Source organism: Erinaceus europaeus, chromosome 3 (assembly GCF_950295315.1).
Source record: "Erinaceus europaeus chromosome 3, mEriEur2.1, whole genome shotgun sequence".
In the NCBI taxonomy this organism is placed as follows: domain Eukaryota; kingdom Metazoa; phylum Chordata; class Mammalia; order Eulipotyphla; family Erinaceidae; genus Erinaceus; species Erinaceus europaeus.
In genome coordinates, this window is record NC_080164.1 from 151,906,197 (window position 1) to 151,932,440 (window position 26,244).

At 40.7% G+C, this 26,244-nt stretch overlaps 1 protein-coding gene across 4 annotated transcripts in view; it reads left to right on the plus strand.

The window, feature by feature from the left end:
- ATP8A1 (ATPase phospholipid transporting 8A1) overlaps window positions 1-26,244 on the plus strand; it is a 274,370-nt gene that overhangs the window by 42,369 nt on the left and 205,757 nt on the right. For all 4 annotated transcript variants that reach the window (XM_016193274.2, XM_007534775.3, XM_007534776.3 and 1 more), the window contains one exon: window positions 18,266-18,311. In XM_016193274.2, the coding sequence (XP_016048760.1) occupies window positions 18,266-18,311 (46 nt within the window). The remainder of the gene's footprint in view (window positions 1-18,265; window positions 18,312-26,244) is intronic.

Genomic DNA, 26,244 nt, shown 5'->3' on the forward strand with positions numbered 1-26,244 from the left:
TCTGTCCTCTTTCACTGAAGAAAAGTCATCCCAGAGCAGTGAATCCCCATTGATGACCAAAATAAATAATAAAAAAATAGGGAGTTGGGCGGTAGCGCAGTGGGTTAAGCGTAGGTGGCGCAAAGCGCAAGGACCGACATAAGGATCCAGGTTCGAGCCCCCGGCTCCCCACTTGCAGGGGAGTCACTTCACAATCGGTGAAGCAGGTCTGCAGGTGTCTTGCTCTCCCCCGTTTTCCCCTCCTCTCTCCATTTCTCTCCGTCCTATCCAACAACAACAGCATTAATAACAACAATAAAACAACAAGGGCAACAAAAAGGAATAAATAAATATTAACAAATAATAATAATAATAAAATAAAGAGAAAAGGAAATGTGGTCTAGGGCCAGCAAGATAGCTCACTTGCATGGTGTACTTACTTTGTTATGAGCACAACCGAGGTTCAAGCCTGGCCTCCGATGCTCTGGTATCTTTCCATCTGTGGAGTGTTGGTGGTCTCCAGAACAGAGAACAGAAGTGAATAAAGATCTCATTTTCATCATGAAATGTAATTTTGATGAAAGTAAGAGTTTTGTCTCTAGTTCATTGCTATTATTATCCACAGAATTAATAGGACCTACCACATAGTACTCAGTCAACATTGATTAAATGAAACAAATAGACTGGATGGGAGTGAGAAGGAAACAAAGCTGCAAGGCTGATCCCATGCTTCTTTTCAGGTGGATGATGTGTGATCCAAAGACCATATCTTGGTGGTAAAGGTCATTGATTACCTTTGAACATAGTTAGGGATACCCTTGACATTGTTAGAGTGAGATGTCAAGAAGGCAACTGGATATAACTGGAAATCAGATAAGACTCTTGACTGGTATATATTTGTGCATCAGTTAAAATAAAATTGCAGATTGATTATAATGTTAGAAGCTTAGATTGTAGAAAAGATTATAGAGTTCGAAGCAGAAAAGTTAAAAGTATAGGCCAGGGAGTGATATTTGAGGGATTTCATCACTGAGTGATGAGACGAAGAAGGATCTGAGGTGCAAATGCAACACGGTGTCATGATGTGTGGAAAATATCTGCAGTGAAGTAACAAAAAATGCCTAGGGAAGACAAGAAGTGACCAACATTTCATAAGTAAATATACTAAAATTTATGGTACAGTATACACAGTAAAGTTTTTAGGTATGCTTTCAAATTAATACTAAATAACTCACTCTTAATGGTAAATGAATTCTGATTATTGTACTTGAACTTAAGAGACTATTAATTTTTTAGAACTATCAATTTTAGAATAAATTCAATATCTTTGGTATACAGAGATGCTTACTTCCTATAGTCAGATTAGTATCTACCTGTGTGGTTGAATCTCTATGTATATTTGGTGTAATTATTTCTTGACAAATAGCCTAGTGCATTCACTGGTGGGAAAACTTAGGAAAAAGTTGCTCCTGCTTGAGACTTCTTTGTCAAAAGAAAGTAAAGTTCAAGATCTCCTTAAGTTTCACTAAGACTAAATTTCTAGTTACATTAATTAGCTTTTATTTATCTTCTTCAGTTGGAAGCCTTACCTTTCTCTGTCATAGATGCATTTTGGGAAATACTGGCACCTCCTTTGAACATATAAATTTGCTCAAATTATTGTAAAATATGTTTATTTTGAGTTCATTTAATATCTTTGTTAGCAAAAATGAAATACAAGTTTTATCAGTTATAAACTGTTCTATACTGAGGCTACATATTTAAAAGTACTTTAAAAATAATTTTTAAGCACATTCGGTGGCAAGTCATGCTTTTGAAAACCATGATTTATTTGCCTTTGAAAAGTCCCTATGTTATACTTTTATTAGTGAGGATTTTATTCTGAGAAAGTTTAGTGTGTTCTTGAATATGAAGATAGCAGGAATCATTTTCAACAGCCTTACATGGAGGCATTATGGATTTGTGTTTTGTATAGTTCAGTGGCTAATTGTTTGGATGGACTGATTTCACACTGCCAGGTATTATGCCATTTGTTCTGCGTATAGCTCTGTTTTAGGCAAGTGTTGATTCATAACTTCAAGTCATTGTGTGTGTTTGGAGAGTGTTTTCATATGTGCACTGCTGATTCTGAAGGTCATGTTTCTTTGCAAAGCCTAAGAACTCATTTGTTTTGTATTTGTTCCCCTATACCTTAGAGTCAGGTGTGTGCAGCAAAATCTAATAGTGGGGTTTTTATGATAAAGTCTGTGCTCAGAATTAGTTACAAACAACACTTTTCTGCAACATCAACAGAAAGGAATGTGATCTACTAGATGCATGTTATGATTTTCCTCTGCTTGAACTATGGGAGAGAGCTTCCATTGACCACTTCAATTCTCACTTTTCCTTTGACCTTTCATTTCTTCTTCTTACTGTTATTAAATCTGAGCTCCACTAACTCTTCAGACTCATCCACCAAGGTGTAGGCTAACTCAACTGTTTCTTTTTATCAGTGCTCTTCAAAGAAAGGAGACTAAGATCACGTACTCCATGGATTGTGGTGAGAGGAAGGAGACTATTAGGGAGTGGTGGGTCATAGCTTTACACACAGCGATTCTAATCTCTGACAGACAACAGCACATTATTAAACTATGGAAGATATACTCACCTACGTAGATAATGAATTTCATTAAAAGCTGAAATATTTTGGTCCTATTATTAAATGATAAGTATTATAAGTATTCTTTTGGGCAGCCTTTATTTTAAGTGAGTTATTTAAAGGAAAGACTAACTCTGCCTTGCTAGTTTGAACTTTCTTTAATATATGGAAGTGCTAACCTTACCTATATGATAATGTAATAAATAGCCTTTTAAGGATTGCAAATTTGGAATCCCAGAAGTGGATCACTGTATAAAGACAATGTGGACTGCTCTTTCAGTTTTAAGATTCCTGCTTAACCTCTGATTCTTTCCATCATCACATCCTCACATACTTATAACACTGATATGTGTTGTAGTACACGGGCCGCAGAGAAGAGAGAGAGAGGGTCCGGAGCGAAGAGGAAACACAAATCTTTATTCACGCTGGCACCTCAGAGTTGGGTGTTAGAGAAGCAGGTTGGGCCACGTAGAGGCCCAGCATCTCCCCCTTTCCTTTTATCTAATGCCCAGGGCAACAGTGTGTAAAGTCTATGAACTACTCAGGGTCAGTCTATGAAAAACCAGCAACGTGAAGGGAAGGAAGCTGCTGTAAAATTGTCTAAAGTGTCCAAAGGGTATACCAGCAAGTCCGATAGAAGCCTCAGTCCAAAGTAGGCGACTAGGGGGAGAAATGGCAGGGGATGAAATGCTGCATGAGGAAGCTCAGCCTCTGGAATTCTGCTTTTCTGTAGATTGTGAGCTGGAACCCCCAAAACGTGACAGGTCAAAGCAAAAGCAGGAAAGGCAGACAGGCAGTAAAAAGGTTCTGTCCTTGGAGTCTGCGAATCAGATTCTTCAGATCGTGTCAGGTGACATCTAGGGTTTCGGGGGGTGTGGTATTGTAGTCGTGCCATCTAGTGGGTGATGTCAGGGTGTGCAGGGGTCCAGATGTTTTTTTTCTGGGATTCCTGTGGAAGAAACATAAACAATCTGCTTCTCGTGGTTAGCAGGGCATCTGATTTGAATGCTTTATAGAAAAAGAGGTTTGGTGCCTTGACCAACTGAGTATTGGGGGATGTATCTTTCCTATTCATTTATGATTATATTTTATATTATTTGTCATGGTAGTCAGCCGTCTATCTGGAAGGTCCTGGGTGATTCATGGGGAAAAAGACCTTATCTTTTAACAAAGACTCTAAGGTGTAGGGAAGCGGGAACTATCTTATCCCCCCCTTTTTTTTTTTGTATCTTGCCTTTTGTTGCCCTAGTTGTTCTTGTTGTAATTATATTGTTGTTATTGCTGATATTGTGGTTGTTGGATAGAACAGAGAGAAATGGAGAGAGGAGGGAAAGACAGAGGGAGATAAAGATACCTGTAGACCTGCTTCACCGCCTGTGAAGTGATTCCCCTGCAAGTGAGGAGCTGGGGCTCAAACTGGGATCCTCAAGCCAGTTCTTGCACTTAGCGCCACCTGTGCTAAACCCGCTGCGCCACTGCCCGATTCCCAGGAACTATCTTTTAACATAAACTCTATGGCCATGCCAATAGCAACCTTGAGGGCACATGTGGCTCCCCACATGTCCCCCTGTCTTATATCATGTTTTGATGTTTGGCAGACTTTGTTTTGTGGCAGGGTGGACTGTGCCTGTCTTAGGTTGGGGAGCAGCCTTCCGTCTTACCTGTCATTGGAACACCTGGTGATTTTTGCCCAGTAGTACCAGATGCCCTGTCTAGGTTGACTGGATAGCGCTAGTTTCCTCTTACCCGTCATTGGCTAGCCAGCCCTCTACATGGTGGATGTTCGGATGGAGGGGGGCAAATCCTCCACAGCAACTCAATATTCTGCCATGTCCAGCCTATGATAGTGACTTTGTATAGGTTGCATCTTTATGGCATCAATCTGTTGCCACAAAAGGCCATGAGCTTGTTAAGAATTATAGAACTGTGGTCCAGGAGGTGGTGCAGTGACTAAAGCCTTGGACTCTTAAGCATGAGGTCCTGAATTTGATCCCTGGCAGCACATGTACCAGAGTGAGTCTGGTTCTTTCTCTCTTTCTCATTAATAAATAAATTTAAAATGTTGAAAAAAAGAAATATAGTACCTATTGTGAGCAGAAGAAGTAAAACAAGCTAGGGTCCCACAACTAAGGGTATACAGGTAAGGAAGGGGGAATGTATCCATTGATATGAAGAGGTAGGATCATATCTCAAGTCTAAAGGAAGCAGTCAGTGGATGTGATGTCCAGGGGAACAGCCATTTGTCTTTGGGGGTAGTAAAGGATGTCCATGGCATGGGTGATGTTATAAAGGGAAACATCTTTAAATTGTTGGCTGACAAAGGCAGGCCTATAGTGGCAAGACAAAATACACCAGTTAAGTTTACAAGAATATGTGAATGTTGCTAATTCACATAGGTTGGATATGGAGGAACTTCTTACAGTTTAATACCTTACCATATGAACAGATGATTTCTCATATGAAGGCTTGATAGCTGTAATCACTTACTTGTGAAAAACAATAAAACTTGTAACAAGTTAGAGGTTTACTATAATTGACTTTGGACTATAAGCAGACTCAGGTTACTTAGAGAGTTAATGCATGTTAGTAACAATGGTTTTAACATTTAGAGTACTTCTGAGCAGATGGGTCATACAAAAATTTTTGGTCATTCAGCACACTCACTCACAAAACACAACTGGCCATTCATAACATAAGACATTCAGGGAAGGGGTAGGAGAGAGGGCTCTGTGAGCCAACTTTTGTAGGTTCTGCCATGTCATATTATGGATCCTTGGATGTATCCTGCATCTAGTCCTCTTGTGTTTCTTGTTCTTCAGGGATAACAGTGCCATCATGAGGGTATTGTCGGACATGGCGGGCAGGAACCCAGACAGGTTTAGAGTAATTATGAGGGAAAATGCATGCAAAACCTCTTCCCATGGTCAATAGAGGGTCAGGCCCTTTCCAAATTTTATCAAGTGGGTCTTTCCATTTGAACTTAATAGATGGGAGAGTAGATGGTGTTTGCCAGTGAAGAATAATAGGAGGTAAGTCCGAGTTATTGTAAATATTAAAGAGATTTAACGTAGTTAAGGCTTTTGCTAGCTGGATATTGGGGGGATACATTCCTCCTTTATCTTTATTCAATTGAGCCTTAAGAGTTTGATGGGCCCTCTCGACAATGCCTTGTCCCTGTGGATTATAGGGAATGCCTGTGGTATGAGTAATGTTCCAGAGGGAACAAAAATCTTTAAATTGTTTGCTGGTAAACGCTGGTCCACGGTCGGTTTTCACTTGAAGAGGTAAGCCCATCACAGCAAAATAGGAGAGCATGTGGCTTATAAGCTTTTTAGAGCTTTCTCCTGTCTGAGCTGTTGCCCACATAAATTTAGAAAAGGTATCAATTGAGACAAACACATATTTTTGTTTGCCAAAGTTTGGTATGTGGGTCACATCAATTTGCCAAATAGCATTAGCTTTTAAGCCTCGGGGGTTAACACCAAGAGTCTGAATAGCAGGTGTTTTTATGAGACTTGCACAGGAAGAGCGTGTAGCTAGGATATGTTTTAATTGTGGTAACGGAACATCAGGAAATCGAGCTTGAAGGCCTTTAAGATTAACATGGGTTAGAGAATGGAAATCAGGATCAGAGACAGAGACTAGGAGAGCTCCTGTGGAGGCAAGGCGGTCAGCTGCAGCATTCCCTTTGGACAGGGAACCAGAAGAGGGCTATGGGAATGAAGGTGCTGAATATATAGTGGTTGGGTTCGAGAAGAGAGCATAGAGGCGATTTGAATCAAGAGAGGGGAAAGTGGGTTGTCATCAATTTTCACATAAGAACGAGCAAGCCATGGAAGTAAGTTAACAGTATACACACTGTCAGAAAAAAGGTTGAAGGATTCCGGTACAGTTTTTTTTTTTTTTAATTTTTTATTAAAGAAAGGATTAGTGAACAAAAGCATAAGGTAGGAGGGGTACAACTCCACACAATTCCCAACACCCAATCCCCATAACTCACCCCCTCCCATGGTAGCTTTCCCATTCTCTATCCCTCTGGGAGCATGGACCCAGGGTCGTTGAGTGTTGCAGAAGGTAGAAGGTCTGGCTTCTGTAATTGCTTCCCCGCTGAACAAGGGCGTTGACTGGTTGGTCCATACCCCCAGTCTGCCTCTCTCTTTCCCTAGTAGGGTGTGACTCTGGGGAAGCTGAGCTCCAGGACACATTGGTGGGGTCTTCAATCCAGGGAAGCCTAGCCAGCATCCTGGTGGCATCTGGAACCTGGTGATTGAAAAGAGTTAACATATGAAGCCAAACAATTTGTTGAGCAATCATGGATCCCAAGCATGGAATAGTGGAGAGGAAGTGTTAGGGAGGTACTCACTGCAAACTCTAGTGTAGTCCTGCTTTCAGGTATATATTTTATAGTTTATGGATACGTGTGCACATAAGCTCTCTCTCACAGAAACTGGTGTATATCTAGGTTATGGGACTTTGTTAGAAAGTGAACTACCTGAGATGAAATTAGAGTGTACTATTAAAGGAAAGGTCTCACCGAGTAATGTAGCTGAAGGGTTGTCATTCCACACGTGAAGTCTCTGGATACATTCTGAGGTAAAGCATGTTGAGGTAGCAATCGTTGCTTTGGTTAGGTTGTAATCGGCAGATGCAATGTTATTTGGTTTGGATTCGAGATGCATACGGGAAAGTGGGCCCTATCCAAGGGTTCCAGGACTGGGGGAAGTAGGGACTCTATAGTGAAGATGTGAGGTTCCTGCTGTCTTAGGGTTCAAAAAGACAATCAATAGTTAATGTTATCATCACATTATTTGTTAATTGGGTTAACTTTGAAAAGTCCCTTTGTTATGGTTTGCTGGACAGTACCCAGTATCTTGTATATAGCTGTGCTATTGGAAGCTTCTAATCTACTTGGTCTAGGCTTTTGAGAGAGTCCGCATATCAAATACATAGCCTATATATTAAAAAGATTCAGTTTGTCTTTTGAGAAACTTTGAGACATACAATTGATTTCCCCCTCTCATATTAATTAGCTACTGATTTATATGTCTACATTTTGCTAGGAGTATACATAAACACCATTCCCACCACCAAAGGACTGTGACCCATCCCTCCCACCCACTCCCACCCCCCACTGGCCCAGGAAGCTACATGCCTACCCCTCACCACTGGGTTTTTACTTTGGTGCCCTACTTACGATTTGATCAGGTCCTGCTTTTAGTTTCCCTTTCAGATCTTCTTAGTCAGCTTCTGTTGATGAGTGGGATCATCCCATACTCATCTTTATCTTTCTGACTTAGTTCACTTAACATAATTCCTTCTAGCTCTGTCCAAGATGGGTCAGAGAAGGTGGGTTGATTGTTCTTGATAGCTGCATAGTATTCCATTGTGTATATATACCACAGCTTTCTCAGCCACTTATCTGGTGTTGGGCACCTGGGTTACTTCCAGGTTTTAGCTATTATGAATTGTGCTGCTATGAACATAGGAGTACACACCTCTTTTTGATTGGGTGTTATGGAGTCCTTGGGGTATAACCCCAGGAGAGGAATTATTGGGTCATATGGAAGGTCCATGTCTAGCCTTCTGAGAGTTTTCCAGACTGCTCTCCACAGAGGCTGTACCAATTTACATTCCCACCAGCAATGTAAAAGGGTTCCTCTGTCCCCACATCCTCTCCAGCATGTGTTGCTGCTGTCCTTTTTGATGTATGCCATTCTTACAGGAGTGAGGTGGTATCTTAGTGTTGTCTTGATTTGCATTTCTCTGATAATCAGTGACCTAGAGCAGTTTTTCATATGTTTGTTAGCCTTTTGCATCTCCTCTGTGGTGAATGTTTTGTTCATTTCCTCTGCCCATTTTTGGATGGGGTCATTTGCTTTTTTGCGGCTAAGTTTGCTGAGCTCTTTATATATTTTGGTGATTAGTTTCTTGTCTGATGTCTGGCATGTGAAGATCTTCTCCCATTCTGTGAGGGGTCTCTCTGTTTGTTTAATAGTTTCTTTGGATGTGCAGAAGCTTTTCAATTTTATGTAGTCCCATTGGTTTGTTTCTGCTTTGGTCTTCCTTGCAATTGGGTTTGATTCATCAAAGATGTCCTTGAGGTGTAGGTGGGAAAGTGTTTTACCAATGTTTTCCTCTAAGTATTTGATTGTTTCTGGTCTGACATCTAGGTCTTTGATCCATTTGGAGTTGATTTTTGTTTCTGGTGAGATAAAGTGGTTCAATTTCATTCTTCTGCATGTTTCAACCCAGTTTTCCCAGCACCATTTATTGAAGAGAGCCTCCTTTTTCCATTTAATCCTTTGGGCCCCCTTATCAAAGATTAGATGCCCATAGGTGTTGGGATTTACTTCTGGGCTTTCAATTCTGTTCCACTGGTCTGTATGCCTATTTTTGTTCCAGTACCATGCTGTTTTGATGATGATGGCTTTATAATATAGTTTAAGGTCTGGGAGTGTGATGCCTCCATTTCTGTTTCTTTTCCTTAAGATGGTTTTGGCAATTCTAGGTGTTTTCAGGTTCCAGATAAATGATTGTAGCGTTTGTTCTATTCTCTTAAAGAAGCCTGGTGGAACTTTGATGGGTATTGCATTAAATTTGTATATGGCTCTGGGGAGAATATCCATTTTGATGATATTTATTCTTCCAATCCATGAGCATGGGATATCTTTCCATTTCTTGGTATCAGTTTCTATCTCCTTGAGTAGCGACTCATAGTTTTCAGTATACAAGTCTTTCACTTCTTTGGTCAACTTTATTCCTAGGTATTTGATTTTGCTGAAACAGTAAATGGGAGTGATTTCTGTATGTCTTCTTATTCAGATTTAGTGTTTGCATAAAGAAATGCCACTGATTTTTGTACATTGATTTTGTAGCCTGATACCTTGCTATATTGCCTAACAACTTCCAGTAATTTTCTACTGGATTCTTTAGGTCTTTCTATGTATACTATCATATCATCTGCAAATAGTGAGAGCTTGACTTCTTCCCTTCCAATCTGTATCCCTTTGATTTCTTTCTCTTGCCTGATTGCTATGGCAAGAACTTCCAATACTATGTTGAAGAGTAACGGTGACAGTGGACAGCCCTGTCTAGTCCCCGATCTGAGGGGGAATGCTTTCAGCTTCTCTCCATTGAGTATGATGTTGGCTGTAGGTTTGCTATATATAGACTCCACTATCTTGAGGAATTTCCCATCTATTCCCATTTTCTGTAGAGTTTTGAGCATGAATGGGTGTTGGATTTTGTCAAAGGCTTTCTCTGCATCTATTGAGATAATCATGTGGTTTTTGGCTTTGCTTTTATTGATGTGATGAATGATTGTTTGATTTACGGATGTTGAACCAGCCTTGCATTCCTGGGATGAATCCCACTTGGTCATGATGAACAATCTTTTTGATGTGTTGCTGTATCCGGTTGGCCAAGATCTTGTTTAATATTTGGCATCTATGTTCATCAGAGATATTGGTCTGTAGTTTTCCTTTTTTGTTCTGTCCCTATCAGCTTTTGGTATCAGGGTGATGTTGGCTTCATAAAAGGTGGAAGGGAGTATTCCTGTTTCTTCAATCTTATGGAATAGCTTAAGAAGTATGGGTATTAACTGCTTCCTGAAAGTTTTGTAGAATTCATTTGTGAAGCCATCTGGTCCAGGACTTTTGTTGTTGGGGAGATTCTTAATAACGGTTTCAATTTCTTTGTCTGTGATTGGTGCATTTAGATTTTGTACTTCTTCTTGGTTCAGTTTTGGAAGTGCATAGGTTTCTAGGAATTGTTCCATTTCTTCCAGATTCTCTAGCTTGGTGGCATATAGTTCTTTATAGAAGTTTTGCAGAATTCTCTGGATTTCTGTGGTGTCAGTTGTGATATCTCCTGCATCGTTTACAATTCTATTAATTTGAGTCTTCTCTCTTTTTTGTTTGGTGAGTCTGGCTAGGGTTTTGTCAATTTTGTTTAATCTTTCAAAGAACCAACATTTGGCTTCATTGATCTTTTGTATGGTTCTTTTATTTTCGATGTTGTTTATTTCTGCTCGAACTTTAGTGATTTCTGTCCTTCTGGTTGCTTTAGGGTTCCTTTGTTCCTCTTCCTCTAAGTCCTTGAGGTGTGTAGTAAGGTCATTCATTTGGGCTTCTTCTTGGTGTTTAATATGTGATTGTATAGCTATAAGTTTCCCTCTCAGTACTGCTTTCGCTGTGTCCCAAATATTTTGATAGGTTGTGTCTTCATTTTCATTAGTTTCCAGGAACATTTGAATTTCCTGCTTGAGTGAGTCTCTGACCCAGTGGTTCTTAAGGAGCATGTTGTTTAGTTTCCAAATTCTATGTCTTTTAATAATTTTCCGTTTGTTGTTAAAAGTTAGTTTTACTCCACTGTGGTCTGAGAAGATACTTGGGATGATTTCAATGCTCTTGAATTTATTGATGCTGTCTTTGTGGCCTAACATGTGGTCTATCCTTGAGTATGTGTCGTGTGGATTTGAAAAGAAGGTGTATTCCAGTTTTTTGGGGTGGAGGAGTCTGAAAATATCCAAGAGGTCTAGTCTGTCAATCTCTTCATTCAATTCTCTTGTATCTTTATTGGTTCTCTGCTTTGTTGATCTGTCTAAGTGTGAGAGTGGGGTATTGAAGTCTCCCACTATTGTATTACTATTGATGTATTTTTGAATTTCTTTCAGTAGGTGTTTAATGTATTTAGATGGTCCCTCGTTGGGTGCATAGATGTTAATAATTGTTAAGTTTTCTTGGCTGATTGATCCTCTAATCATTATGTAATGTCCTTGCCTATCTTTTATTACTTTATTTAATTTAAAATCTATCGTGTCTGAGATGAGAATGGCTGTTCCTGCCCTTTTTTGTGGACCGTTAGCCTGTATGATAGTTTTCCATCCTTTCACTTTAAGTCTGTGTTTATCTTGTTGTGACAGATGGGATTCTTGCAAGCAGCATATGGTTGGGTTATGTTTTCTGATCCATCCCCCCACCCTGTGCCTTTTGATGGGTGAGTTTAAGCCATTGACATTTATTGATATTATGGATTTAATGTATTGTAGTGCCATTGTTCTAAAAAACGATTTGTTTACTCTGATATATTACAAGTATTATAGTGATGTTCTTGTTTATAAGAGGTCTTTTAGTACCTCTTTCAGGGCCGGCTTGGTGATAGTTGCCTCCTTTAACTGTTGTTTGTCTAAGAAGGTTTTGATCCCTCCATCTAGCTTGAATGAAAGTCTAGCAGGATATATTATCCTTGATTGAAACCCTTTTTCATTCAGGGCTTGATAGATATCTTGCCACTCCCTTCTGGCTTTTAGAGTTTGAGTTGAGAAATCTGCAGAAAGTCTTATGGGTTTTCCCCTGTATGTGACTTTTTGTTTCTCTCTTGCAGCCTTTAGGATCCTTTCTTTATCCTTACTTCTTCTCATTGTGACTATGATGTGTCTTGGTGTTTTCAGGTCTGGGTTGATTCTGTTTGGTACTCTCTGGGCCTCTTGCACCTTGATATCCTTTCTGTTATTCAGGTCTGGGAAATTTTCTTGTATTATTTCCTCTAGAATGTTTGCTTCCCCTTCCTCTCTTTCTTCCTCTGGCAGGCCAATTATACGAATGTTACTTCTTTTGAGATCACCCCATATGTCTCTGTTGTTGTTTTCAGTGTCTCTCAATCTCTTTTTAAGCTCTTCCACCTCTTTCTTCGTTTTCTCTAACTCATCCTCTGTCTGACTAAGTCTGTTTTCTGTTTCTGTTAGTCTGCTTTCCCTTGCCTCAGCTTCTTTCTTCATTACAGCTATTTAAGTTTTCAGTTCTCTAATTGTCTCAAGATAATCAGTATTTTCCTTGGGGGTCTCAACTGTTGTTTCCCTAATACTGCCATTCCTTTCTTCCAATGTTGTTTTCATTTCTGTGATTAATAAGTTTATTATTGCTTGCATACTTTTCTTATCTATGGTTACTTCTGACTTATTTGTGGTTTCTTCTGGGCTCTTGTCTTCATTCATTGGGGTAGCAGTTTTATTTGTTTTTAATCTACCCATTTTTTTTTTATTTATGTGTTTCTCTTTTTTTTTTAATGCTCTGTTGTTCCTCAGTTGTTGTGTTTTGAGCACAAGTAACACTGTACTAAATACCTTTATGACAATTGCACTCACCAACCTCCGGAATTACAGTAGCAACTGAAGTAAGTATTGAAGGAGTTTAATCGTTACCAGTTAGCCAAACAATTTCTCCAGTCCGTGAAAAAATAGTAACCAAATCCCAGTGAAGAAAGAGAAAAGAAAGAGAGGATAGCAAGAATATATAGTTATGCAAATCTACTATCCAGTGTATATTCTAGGGGTAACAAGAGTGTAAAGGGAACTAGAGCAGAGATACACACATAGAGAGTCCACTCTGGGTCAGATTTCTTCCCCAAAGTAATTCACAAATTCAGAAAGGCAAAGAAGAAAGAAGTGTATGACAAGATAAAAAAAATAATAAAAAATAAAAAAAGAGATAGAGAGAGATAAGAGAGAGAAAAGGGAGAAGATAAGAAGAAGGGTTGTAATTAAAGAGCAGTGCGAGGAACTTCCCAAATGTGTATCAGTGAGTTTAAAAAAAAAAAAAAACCTGTTTGGTGGTATGGGGTATCCTGCTAGTAGCTGGTCCCAGGCACTGCTTATGGGGGGGGGGGGGGGGAGGGGCGGCGGGAAGGATGTATGCTTGAAAATTAAAAGGAAGAAAAAAGAATTTTTTTCCCCTACTCTAATTCTTAATCCAAATTAAGTTATAGACACCTCCTTGGTATGACCGCTGTGGCCCCTTATTGGCTGGCCTGCTAAAGGCAGAAAATCCTATTGTTTACAGGAGATGTGTCCGGAGCTCAAAGGCTAGCAGCTTCTCCGTGCGCCATCTTCCGGGAAACCCCCCCCTCCAGAGTTTTTTAAAGGATTTCTCAAAAATGAAAACTAGCTCCAAATCCTTTGATCCAATGAGAGCTATACTCAAGAAGTCTTTGGATCTGCTCTCAGGGTTGCGGTGGACCCTGGATTCTCCCAAGAGGAAGCCCCCGAGCTAAAGTGCTCACTCCGGGTCCTCTGCCCGCCGGGCTCTGCAACTGGCGGAGGAGCCGCCTTCCTGGGCGGGCGGAGGACAATGCCCGGCGCACTCTCCTTGCCCGGCGCCCTGGGAATTCTGGAGCCCCGCTAGTCCATGTCACCTTTACTCTAATTCTTAACCCAAATTAAACTGTACTCACTTTTTGATAATTCAAGCACCTTCAGCCACACCAGCGGTGCCCCTGGCCTGTCTGGTACAGTTTTTAATGCAAGGAAAACAGCATAAAGTTCTTTGTACTGAGGGGAATTATCAGGAAGCTCAGTAAAGAGAGGTTTAGGAGAGTGTTTGTCTGGGTAATATATAAGGGCAGCAGCTCCCTTTTTTCCACCATCAGTGAAGACTGTAGGAGCAGAAGGAATGGGATCTCGAGAGAAAAGTTTAGGTGCTAGTAGAGGCAGAAGAGGTAAAGAAGCTATCAATTTATTGGAAGGAAAATGGTTATCTATTTGTCCTGGAAACCCCAGGAAGCCTATGGCAAAGCGGGAATGATGGCGTATAAGCCACTCTGTATCTGTGAGAGAAAAGGGCAGAATAATTAAATCCGGTTCTTTCCCTAAGACCTGCACAGACCTATTTCTCCCTTGGTGAACCATGAATGCTAATGTGTCTATCTCAGTGAGGAGTCTTGAAGTTCCTCCTACTGGCATGTGAAGCCACTCAAGAACCCCATGGTCTTGCCACAATGCCCCTACTACTGTGGGGGTGGAGTTGAAGATTAGAAGGTTTACTGGAGAGGAGGGAGAGAATCGAACAAGGTGCATGTCCTGGAGGGCCTGGTTAACCCTTTCCAGTGCCAAGGAGGCCTCGGGAGTTAAATTACATTTTGAGGAGGGCTGTTTGTTTCCTTTTAACAGGTCAAACAGTGGTTGGAGAAAGCTTGTAGGCAGATAGAGATACTGCCTAAGCCAATTTAAATTTCCTAGAAAACTTTGTAAAGAAGCAAGAGTAAGGTTAGAAGGAAAGGTGACATTAGGTTTTAAGGGATGAATTTGCATTAAAGAAATCTCTGAACCTAAGAAAGATATTGGAGGAATTAGCTGTATCTTCTCAGGAGCTACATTAAGGCCATTTTTCTTTAATGCAGGAATGAGAAAATCACGTAAGGCATAGAGATCTGTATCTGATTTTCCCCATATTAAAATATCATCTGTATCATGAAAAACATTAAGGCCCTTATGAATATATGGGACAAGGGCAGATTTAACAGCCTCCTGACAAATTATAGGACTGTTGGCCATACCCTGGGGCAGCACCACCCATTCAAATCTGTCAGCAGGGCTGGTGTTATTAATAGAAGGAACAAAGAAGGCAAAACGTTTACAATCTTGCGGATGCAAGGGAATAGAGAAAAAACAATCTTGTATATCAATAGCTATGATTGGAATTCCTGTGGGAATTGCAGAAGCAAGAGGCAAACCCCTTTGGGGGAAGCCCCAGACCTGCATGGTTTTATTTACTGCACGGAGATCTTGAAGGAGGCGCCATTTTCCCAAGCGCTTTTTAATGACAAAGACAGGAGTATTCCATGGGCTTCGAGAATGGCGAATGTGTCCCAAGGACAACTGATCTCGGACGAGCTCTTTTAAAATTTCTAGTTTATCCCTAGGTAAAGGCCACTGTTCCACCCAGACAGGCTCATTAGAAAGCCAGCTTAAACAGGGTGTTTGACTACGAACAGTGGCATTTAGTATTGGGGGTGCTGAATAGACCTGGTATCGCGGGAACGAGTTTTACGCTCTGCAGAGGCGTCTGTGGATATCGTAACATCAAGACATTCCAGAAGATCCCTGCCCAGTAAGTTGGTGCTAATATTAGCTACCAAAGGGAGGAAGTGTCCGGTAGAACCTTCTGGGTCTTCCCACATGAGCGAGTCTTGTGTGCGAAATGATTGGGTCACCCCTCCTATTCCATGTGTACTGGGTCCAGGGATGAGTTCCCAATATTGGGGAACCTCTTGCCTTAAAATCGTCTTTGCTGCCCCCGTGTCAATCAAAAATTTAAAAGGAATATTGCCAATCTTTACTGTCATAGAAGGGTTACCTTATTCTAGAACAGGAGTGGTCCACAAAATCTCAGGCCCCGAATTTGTACCATTCAGGGGCGAACCATCTTTATGAAATTGGGACCAACAATCTCTCTTCCAATGAAACCCCTTACGACATCTTGGACAAACACTACGTGGCCTCTGGCTCCCTGACTGAAAGCGGGGTTGCTCTGACTGGAGGCGTGGTCGCTCTAACTGGAGGCGGGGTTTCCCTGACTGGAGGCGTGGTTACGCCAATGTCCTTGGAGACAGCACTGAAAGCAGGCCCCATTGTGATTACGTGGGGTCACTGCATAAACCTGTGTCATAGCGGATGCCCCATAATTGCCTGATGTAAGTTCCTGTGTCGGTAAAATCCAATTATCTGGGTGTAGGTGTTTAAGATTAAGGCATGCCTGACGGAATTGTGGTATCATGCCTTCCCAGACAGTAGAGCGCAGGAGTAGTGAGTGGATGTCAGGATTATAAACCTTTCTCTCTAAGCTTGTCTTCACCCTTGAGATAAAGCTCGCTAATGATTCATCAGTGCCTTGGCGAATAGAGTTAATGGGAACTGACGAATCTACATTGGGTGGGGTCACCCTTTCCCATGCTTGTGTTGCGCAGATGTGTACCTGTTCAAAATAACTGGTTGGAAACCTGGCTTCTGCCTGCTGAGCTCCAGATTCATAAGCTCCTTCTCCAAACAAAGCATCAGAATCCCATTCTACCTTTTTGTTACTATTTTCCTGCAACTGTCTAGAGCTCTCATCGTGGAAGTATGCCTTCCACTGTAGGTAGAGGGGGTCTAGGAGTGCAGCACGAGCCAGATCTTTCCAATCTTGGGGCGTGTTAAGATGTTGGTAAAAACTCCTTAAAACGGACTTGGTCCATGGAGCATGCATTCTGTCATCCCTGACTGCTTGTCTGAGTGTTTCGAGGTCTTTAGCGGAGTATGGCTGCCACGGCTGAGGGTTTTGTTTAGATGGGGCCACGTTTACCTGGAAGGTGTGGATTTGGTTCAATGACGCTGGGGAGAGATCTACGGAAGTGGAAGGTGCCGTGGAAACTGCTGTAGTGGCCGCAGGGGAAACTGAACACGTATCTACGGGGATGGAGCTCTTGGGGTGGACTGCAAATGGTTTAAGGTCCTTAAATGCTGAAAAAAAATATCCTTTAACTCTCATATCTCAGCCACAAGGTCTCTTAATGATGACGTATCAGCAGGGGGTGGGGTCAGAGAAGCAGAAGCCTCAGGGGAAGCCAAAACCGGGGCGGTAGGAGGAGGGGCTAGAGAACCAGAAGCCTCAGGGGAAACAGGGGGCGGGGCCAGAGAAGCAGAAGGAACTGAACACGTGTCTGCGGGTGAAGGGGTCATGGAAGCCGCAGAAGGGACTGAGCACATGTCTGCAGGGACAGAAGTTTGGGTGCTGACTGCAAATCGCTTAGGGCGTTTAGGTTGTAAGCACATATCTCTTAACTCTTGTATCTCAGGAGAAGCTGAACCCTGGGCGGCAGGGGGCGGGGTCGGAGAAGGAGCTTCCGAACACGTGTACGTGTCTGTGGGAACGGAAGTTCTGGGTCTATCTGCTGATCGCTGAGGGCGTCTTAAGCACATGTGCTTTAACTCTCGTATCTCAGCCTCAAGGTCACTTATCCTCATGGCAGACCACGTTGTACATATCTTGTAAGTGGCGACCACAGTTATAAAAATCCAAGGGATAGCGAAAATTAAACCATCTGTGACAGCATGAATCTGTTCCAGGGCAGAAGGAGATAATAACTGGGACACCTCCTCATCATGGGAAAAAATTCCCATGATGGAGGGAGACGCGGGGCCACAGAGGTGGGCGGATGCCACTTACCTGTGTCTGGGCAGCTTTTCTGGACCTCAGGCTGGGCGTGAGTGCGGGACACGTTGGGCGCCAGATGTTGTAGTGTGCGGGCCGCAGAGAAGAGAGAGAGAGGGTCCGGAGCGAAGAGGAAACAAAAATCTTTATTTGCGCTGGCACCTCAGAGTTGGGTGTTAGAGAAGCAGGTTGGGCCACGTGGAGGTAGAGAAAATGGCCACCTCACGCAGTAACCTTTCCTGTGTCTGAACACCAGAGTGGAGCGCCGGCAAGAGAGCGAGGTGCAGAAAACGAAGGGTTTTTATAGGAGTAGCTTTCGCGAGAATGGGAAGGGGGAGGAGTAACCATAGCACTCCAGGATAGGATGATAACTCTCGTGAGAATGGGAGGGGGGAGGAGTAACCAGAGCACTCCAGATATCGTGGGGATATAGACAATGTCCTGAGGGCACAACATGGCTGAACAGGCACTCCGAGAATGTCCCAACTCTCGTGGGAACTAGCAGTAGCCTGAGGGGACAACATGGCAGATGTGACTGCATTGGCACAATTTCCCAGCAGATATGGACATCAAGGAGTGGGAGCCTTGAGAGACACAAGTTAAAAGAAAGCTCTCTTTTATTGTAGGTGCTATTTTGTTTTATTAACCTTGCTCACTTTTCACTATTTTCATTTTTGAACTTTAGAAACGCCATAAAGCAGATAATGCAGTGAACAAGAAACAGACTCAAGGTAGGAATTTTATTTATTGTTTTTATCTGTCAAAAAATATATACATATCACTTTGATTGTAATAATTCAATTAAGAACATTGTATATCTTTTTTAGTTTTGTCCCCAAATAAATTCTTATTTTGTATCACTTGTGAGTATGGCATCTAACTTTACATTAGAATAAGCTATAATATAGTACTTTGAAAGATAATGTTTTAAATATGTTAAGAACCTTACAGTAATACACCCAAATATTGTCAATAAAAACCTGCAAATTTTTTACAATGTTAAATGCTACACAATTTCTTATTTGCTTGTGATCTATAGACTCTTCCATAAAAGATTTATAGAAAATGATCAGATATGATGTGCTTGAGTGAAAGGCATATTGTAAGCACTTTATGTTAAACTGTTCATAGAGAGGATATATACTCCAGAAATGAATGGAATGTTTAAAACCAGGCTAGTTTCTGGGAAATGTATGGTATTAAGACATAGAACTTTTATTGTGAGCTAGCGACAAATGAATTTCAACACTAGCAAATAAGTCATACTCTTGGAGTTTTAAAAAATATGTAGGAATATGTAAAATTTATATTTTATCCCACCCTTTAACTTACCCCACCTAAGAATCACAACCCTCTGTGATGTTTCCTAATATGATGATAACCAGCTACAGGTTTGTCAGTCAACATTGACTGATAATTTCAAACAATAATTTTATGCTGTGTGATTTTTTTTGGGGGGTGACTTTGTTAAAATGCTCTGCTTCTGTTCTCATTATCTCCACCAAAGAGTAATCTATTGATCTGTTATGTGTGATGGAGTGTACATTTTTTAAAGCATCAACTAGTAAAGTAACAGAATATTTTACTGACATGTTTATTTATTATGGGACATGAGAAATTTTATCATGGGAACTTTTATCATGTATATATTAAGACATAAATTTAGAAATTATCTTACGTGGAAAGTAAAGTGTCTGGATTATGTGATCCCGGTGTGTTGATATTTAAAATAATGATTCTCAATGTTAAATGCTGTATGCTCTCAGAGAGCAGATTGTGCAGTAGCAATCTAGAGCTCAAATTTGGGGGAAACTTTGGTGAGCAGAGCACATTTGGAAGATATTTCATGTGGGGTGAGTGAATAAATCTGAGGAGAAATTACCCTGAGCAGAGATGAAGAAATCATCTGGACTGATTGGTTGAAACTTCATCAGAGATAAAATGATCATATTGAATTTCAAAGTGAAGCCCAGACATGATTAAAAAGGTAATTATGGAGAAGGACCCAAGTTGTGGGTAGAGTGTTCTGCTGAACATCTGTCTTGGAGAGATGAGAAAATGTTCCCATGTGTCAAGAACTTTACTGTAAACCAGTAACTCTCCAATAAAATGGTTGGGAAAATAAAGAGGAGTCACATTTTGCAGGACTTCGAATGCCAACTTGGGGAGGATGTCAGCTTTTCTTTTGGAAGTTTACAAAAAAAAAAAAAGAGAGTACATGCCGAGATTCAATATGAGAGCAGAATGAAACAGAATAGGGACCCAGTAGAAGTCAGAGACAGAGCTACTCCAGGATTAAGACAGGGAGTAACAATCATAGGAATCAAAAGAAGGGAAATTGCCAGATATCTAAGGCATTAGTATCTTTGAAAATATGCAGGCTGTACATTAGTTACCATCAAAATACTTAGTGACAACCTTTGAACCCAAATTATGTCATTCCTTTTCCTAATCATAGGCCAGAAGTTAGAAACTAACATCAAGAATAAAGAATAATCATCATAGCTATGGTGATTTTAGGCTGCCACTCCAAGTACCAATGCATTTGTGATTTTCCTGGTACTTATCAACTAGTTAGAGAAAATATTTTTTTTCTTGTTCATCAATTTATCCTAGCTCAACAGAATCAACTAGATAGCTAAAAATTAAGAATAGGCAAATGGTAGGGGACATATCTACTGTATTTAAAAGTCATGCCAAAAAAAACTATTATGGCTAACAATTTTTTTAATTATTATTGATAAAAAGGCAACAATGACAAAAACCATAGGATAAGAGGGATATAACCTCATACAGTTCCCACCACCAGAACTCCATATCCCATCCCCTCCCCTGATAGCTTTCCTATTCTTTATCCCTTTGGGAGTATGGACCCAGGATTATTATGGGATGCAGAAGGTGGAAGGTCTAGCTTCTGTAATTGCTTCTCTGCTGAACATGGGCATTGACAGGTCAATCCATACTCCCATCCTGCCTTTCCCTTTCCCTAGTGGGGTGGGACTCTGAGGAGGCACTGGGCTCCAAGACATATTGGTGGGGTTCTCTGCCCAGGGAAGTCCAGTTGGCATCATGATAGCATCTGGAAAATGGTGGCTGAAAAAAGAGTTAACATATAAAGCCAAACAAATGGTTGACTAATCATAGTGCAGATGAAGACGTGGGGGTCTCCGTTTTGTAGCTAGCTTGTAGGTCTATTTTCATTATATTCTAAAAGAACCCATGACTATACTAGTTTTTTTTTTCTTCTGAGCTTGACATCTGATATGTAGGTGGATCCAAGTTATTGTCTGGGGAGATGATGTCATAGCTGGAAAAAAGGACCAGAAAGCTGGATCAGGGAAGAGAGTAGCTCCCGAATATGGGAAAGATGTATAAATATTGCTGACTATAAGCCCCATCAATTTAATCTCATCTGGGACCCATTTTCAGCTTAGGAGCTTGTGTTACCTCTGTATCCCTATAGATGTGAGCTCACATTCTGTGGTCATGAGTATGAAAGTTCCAAGCTGCCCTAATTTCAGGACCCATCTTCCTCAGGTAGAGTATAGATTATGTTGTCCATCCTCCCTTTGGAGGATGGAACATTCTCTATCGTTGTTGATCCATGTTGAGGGCAAGGTCCTATGGGGCCCACATAGGGGCCTGTTGTGTTGTTCCTGATAGAGATGACTGGTAACAATAGAGAGAGGGATCTATTCAAAGTCTAGGCCCATCATGTCTGTTTGGGAATCTCAGGACTTCCCAACTAGGGCCTCAGCTGATGGGGTGACCTGATAGTGACTAAAGAGTCTACTAGTCAGAGAAAATATTTATTCGTGTTCATCAATTTATCCTAGCTCAACAGAATCAACTGGATAGCTAAAAATGAAGAATAGGCCAATGATAGGGCACATATCTACTGCATTTAAAACTCATGCCCAAAATAAACTATAATGGCTAACAATTTTATAAAGCAGTTTTGGTCAGCAGAAGACTTGAAAATTTCAGCCTGATACAGTAAGTTGTTTTTTTTTTTTTTTTTTTAAGAGAACAGTATCTCTCTATTTTTCTATTTCTTTCTCTGGTTTGTTTTGGTTGTATTTTTGATCTTCCAGTTAGTAGGAAATAACCGAACTGTCTGAGTAGGACACTATTTGCTGTCACATATCTGAAATTGCTTTACATGAAAACCATCTGTTGTCATTTGACTAGAATGGAATTCAATTTGCTTCCCTGACTTGCAACAAAAGTAGGTATAAGAGTGGGAAAGGGGGTATTTTTGATAATTAGTTTTTGACATCCTCTTGAAACCGTTGACATAAATTTTCATTTTTACATGTTTATGCTTTAAGATACAAATGTAAAGCCTTCTGTATTTGTAAAAGTGAGTGCTTTTCTCTCCTGATTTTTCATTGCGGTACTTGGGAGTAATTGACTTCTCTAATGTCACTTTCTCTAGTGACTTCAGAAATATAAATCCATAATGTCATATACAACATTTTTAAGTCTTTAGCTGTACACCGATAGTTTTCTGATGCCTCATTTTCACCAACTGATGAACTTGATCAGGGGTCAAATGATAGAACCTAACTCAGGACTTTCTGCACTTTATGTTTTGAGTTTTATCAACACTTGTAAACAACTCATATTTTTTTCCTGGATATACATAAGTTAGTTAGAGATGTTACATTAACCTAAATAATGGAAAACAGTATTTGTTCTCTGATGACCTAGTTGGGGAGCTGGGGGCAGCAGGCAGAGTGAATTGATGGTCAGAAGCCCTGAGAGTCTGATTCATGCTGACTTTTTATTTATTTTTCCCTCGTTCCTCCCAGTGAATTGTAACTGCTGCGCTTTGCTATTCTATTTCTGTTGTGTAGTTGTCTGTGTGTATTAGGTAGGAACTCGCAGAGGGTAGGTTCACTTTTATCATCTCTGTGTTCCCCAAAGCTGCCCTACTCCTCAGATCTTAATTGCTCAATGTGCATAGCATCTGAACCACTCTTTGTACAGACTCTAGTACAGATAAGGCAGTAAAGGAGACTGGAAATGAAAGAAGCCTTCTTGATAATTCATTATCTGGGCTATTAGCAAGATTAAAAGTGTTATCTTTGTAACACTCTCCCAGACTGTTTCACAAGCACCAATAAAATACAAATATGTCCAGATATTTTTTGCCACCTTATTACCTTTTCTGTGGAAGTAATTATGTCACTTCCTCCCCCTATCCCCAGTTTTCCTCCTTTGAAAACAGTGCTATGCCTCCTTATCACTTGGATTATCCAAAACCCCAGAGCAACACCGTGTCCAGAATGCCCATGTTGTTTCCATCCAAACTAATCCACATTTTCTTTATTTCGTGCCTGGATCTTTGAACTTACATTGGCGGTCATATCTCAGTTTTTTCCCTTCACTGAATTGTTTTGGGCAAATTTAGCTCTATAGAATTTTTGTAAATCACAGACTTGTAATTCCCATTAAAAATGTGCAAATTGAAGTTACTCTCCCATATGAATTTATGATGGCTGAACTAGCTATCTTTTTAAATCATGGAAATGAGCTTTTATATTTTTGTAAAATGTTGTTGTGATTAGCATGCTAGTATTCAAACAAAAGGACTTTCGTATGAAATCATGATATGGAGACGTGAGAAAGGAAGAGGTTCCAATGCAGACCGAAATATATGTGCACATATATATATATATATATATATATATATATTAAGACTATCTTCTAATGGGATAGATTGGCATATTTTTAAAAAATATTTATTTATTCCCTTTTGTTGCCCTTGTTGTTTTATTGTTATAGTTATTATTGATGTCATTGTTATTGGATAGGACAGAGAGAAATTGAGAGAGGAAGGGAAGACAGAGGGGGGAGAGAAAGACACCTGCAGACCTGCTTCACCGCTTGTGAAGCGACTCCCCTGCAGGTGGGGAGCCGGGGGCTCAAACCGGGATCCTTAGGCTTTGTGCCACCTGCACTTAACCCTCTGTGCTACCACCCGACTCCCAGATTGGCATATTTTTAAAATCTTAAGTTTGAATCTATTCCCTGAAGTGTAGTATATTTATGTATTCTGCAGGTGAGAAAGCTTGGAAGATACACTTACAAGTATATCTTCGAAGATGTCCTGTAGGTCATTGTTCATTTGCTTTGGAACTAGAGTTGAATGAGGGCCACCATTACTTCAGTTATATGGTTTACTATTTTTGGTTTGATGTGATGGGTGTAGATTAGGCTGATCCTCTTTGTTTAATAAATAATTCCGTATTGCTCCGCTTTAATGTAATTTAGGAAAGGACTTTATGCAATATGCAGTTCTTTCTCTTTATTACCAGAGTACTGCTGAGCTCTGGGTTATAGTGGAGCTGGGGATTGAACATTGAACCTCCAAGTTTCAAAAATGGAAGTCTAGGGGATGAGCGGTAGAGCAGCGGGTTGAGTGCACATGGCGCAAAGCGCAAGGATCGTCATAAGGGTCTCAGTTCAAGCTCCTGGCTCCCCACCTATAGGGAGGACGTCGCTTCATGGGCAGTGAAGCAGGTCTGCAGGTGTCTGCCTTTCTCTCCCCCTCTCTGTCTTCCCCTTCTCTCTTAATTTCTCTCTGTCCAATCCAACAACAACAATTACAACAACAGCAACAAAATGGGAACCAGAGCACTGCTCAACCCCAGGGGGGTTGAACCTGGCGGGTCTAGCCTCAGGCATTAACATCTGTTTCCTGCATAACCGTTAAGCTATCTTTCCACCCCTAAATATCATTCTTTTATGCAAGGCATATAGACAAAAATAATAGACCTCATCTCCAACTATGCTCTTCTTTCCTGGAGCTAGGTGCATCAATCTTCTGAAATGGAATTGAGTTGGTAGTTATAGTAGCCATCAACAGTGGCTAGAAGGAACAACACTGCTTGTTTCCCACTGGAAACCATTTCACCTTTAAAGTTATAAAGTAAAAAAAGGTGTAGAGTTAATGTGGACTAAATCTATTATGCCTATAAGGACCTACTAGTAGGGCTGGATCCATCTGGTTTAGTTCCTTCTGCTTTGGTGCAGAGGAGCCACAGTAAGCAAAGAGAGAGAAAAATAGCACCATATCCCTGACTTATTGTCAGTGCAAATACACTGCCATTTTGTATCATTGGATGTACCCCCACATGTGATCCACCAGTAGATCTGCCCATATAATCTGCCACATGTATACCAGCTTTTTCATACATAATTCTTAAAAGATAATATAATTTGGACTTAAAATTGAGCACATATATAACCTCAGAATTTCAGACAACCTTAAGGTTGTTACTGCTTTCAGTTTATCTCCAAAAGAATATAGGACTGTTTAAATTGAACTGTTTTCACACATTTTCAACAACAGCTCTAGATGGAAAAGAGGTAGATCTTGGTGGGGAACAGTGATCCCAGATTTTCTTTCTATATGTGTCTATAATAAAAATTACACACTAGAGAGCAAAACTCTCTGGGGAAATTAAGAGACATAGTTAAGATTAGAGGTGAAAAATAGATGTAGGTCAAAGGTAGAACCTTTGTTATTTCACTATCTTAAGCCTTACCTTGTATAAGAGCCAGTGAATAACGTCAGTTTTTATTCTTGTCCAGTAGGGCATTATAATCTGGTAAGGAAGGTAAGATATTCCCTAATACTAAACTATAAGACAGAAAACATCTTAAGGACCAAATGAGAGAGGTAAAGATTGGGAAATGACATATTCAAGGTTCTTGCAAGAGGAGTGGTAGGCACAGCTGTGGGGGTTAGGGGGTGGCAGTGGCTGGTCTAGGAGAAACTGGGAGACAGAAGACATATTCTGGGAATATCAGATAGTCCATTTTTTTAAATCTTTTTTTTGTTGTTGTTGTTGATTTGATAGTGATTGAGAAGATTATAGGATAAGAGGGGCACAATTCTCCCCTCCATTGGAAGCTTTCCTGTCTATCTCTCTGGGAGTATAGACCCAAATCATTATGGGTTGCAGAAAGTGGGACATCTGGCTTCTGTAATTGCTTCTCCACTGAACATGGGTGTTGGCAGGTCGATCCATACTGCCAGCCTGTTTCTGTCTTTCCCTAGTGGGGCAGGGTTCTGGGGGGTGGGGTGGGGTTCCAGAGTACATTGGTGAGGTCATTTGCCCAGTGAAGTCAGGTAGGCATCATGGTAGCACCTGTAACTTGGTGGCTAAAAAGCATTAAGATATAAAGCAGAACAAACTGTTTAATAACCAGGAACCTAAAGGTAAGAATATAGCAGATGAGATTTGGGGTCTCCATCTCGGAAAATCTGAGAAGTCTATTTTAGGTATATTCCAAAGGGCCCGTCGTGACTTTAGGGAGGATAGACTTGGAGGTTTTTGTAAGCTAGAGTGAAGAACTTGGAGAGACATCTTAAGGGATGTGACTAGGCTGCCACTGTACTTTTGAAAGAATTTGACATTTACATAGTGAAGGGTGGAGGTAACACAGAGGAGATTAAGATCAGCTTCAGGTAAATGAAAGAGGAGATTTAGGCACTGAAAGTGAGAAAGCAAAGGGCAACACACAGATTTGGGATCCAACTGGATTCAGTAAAGAAGCAAAAACCCCGTCAAATACCAAATACTGTTCAATTCAGTCAGGACTAGGACTGTGATACCTACTTTATCTGGAGTTTAAGAAGAAACCATTCGT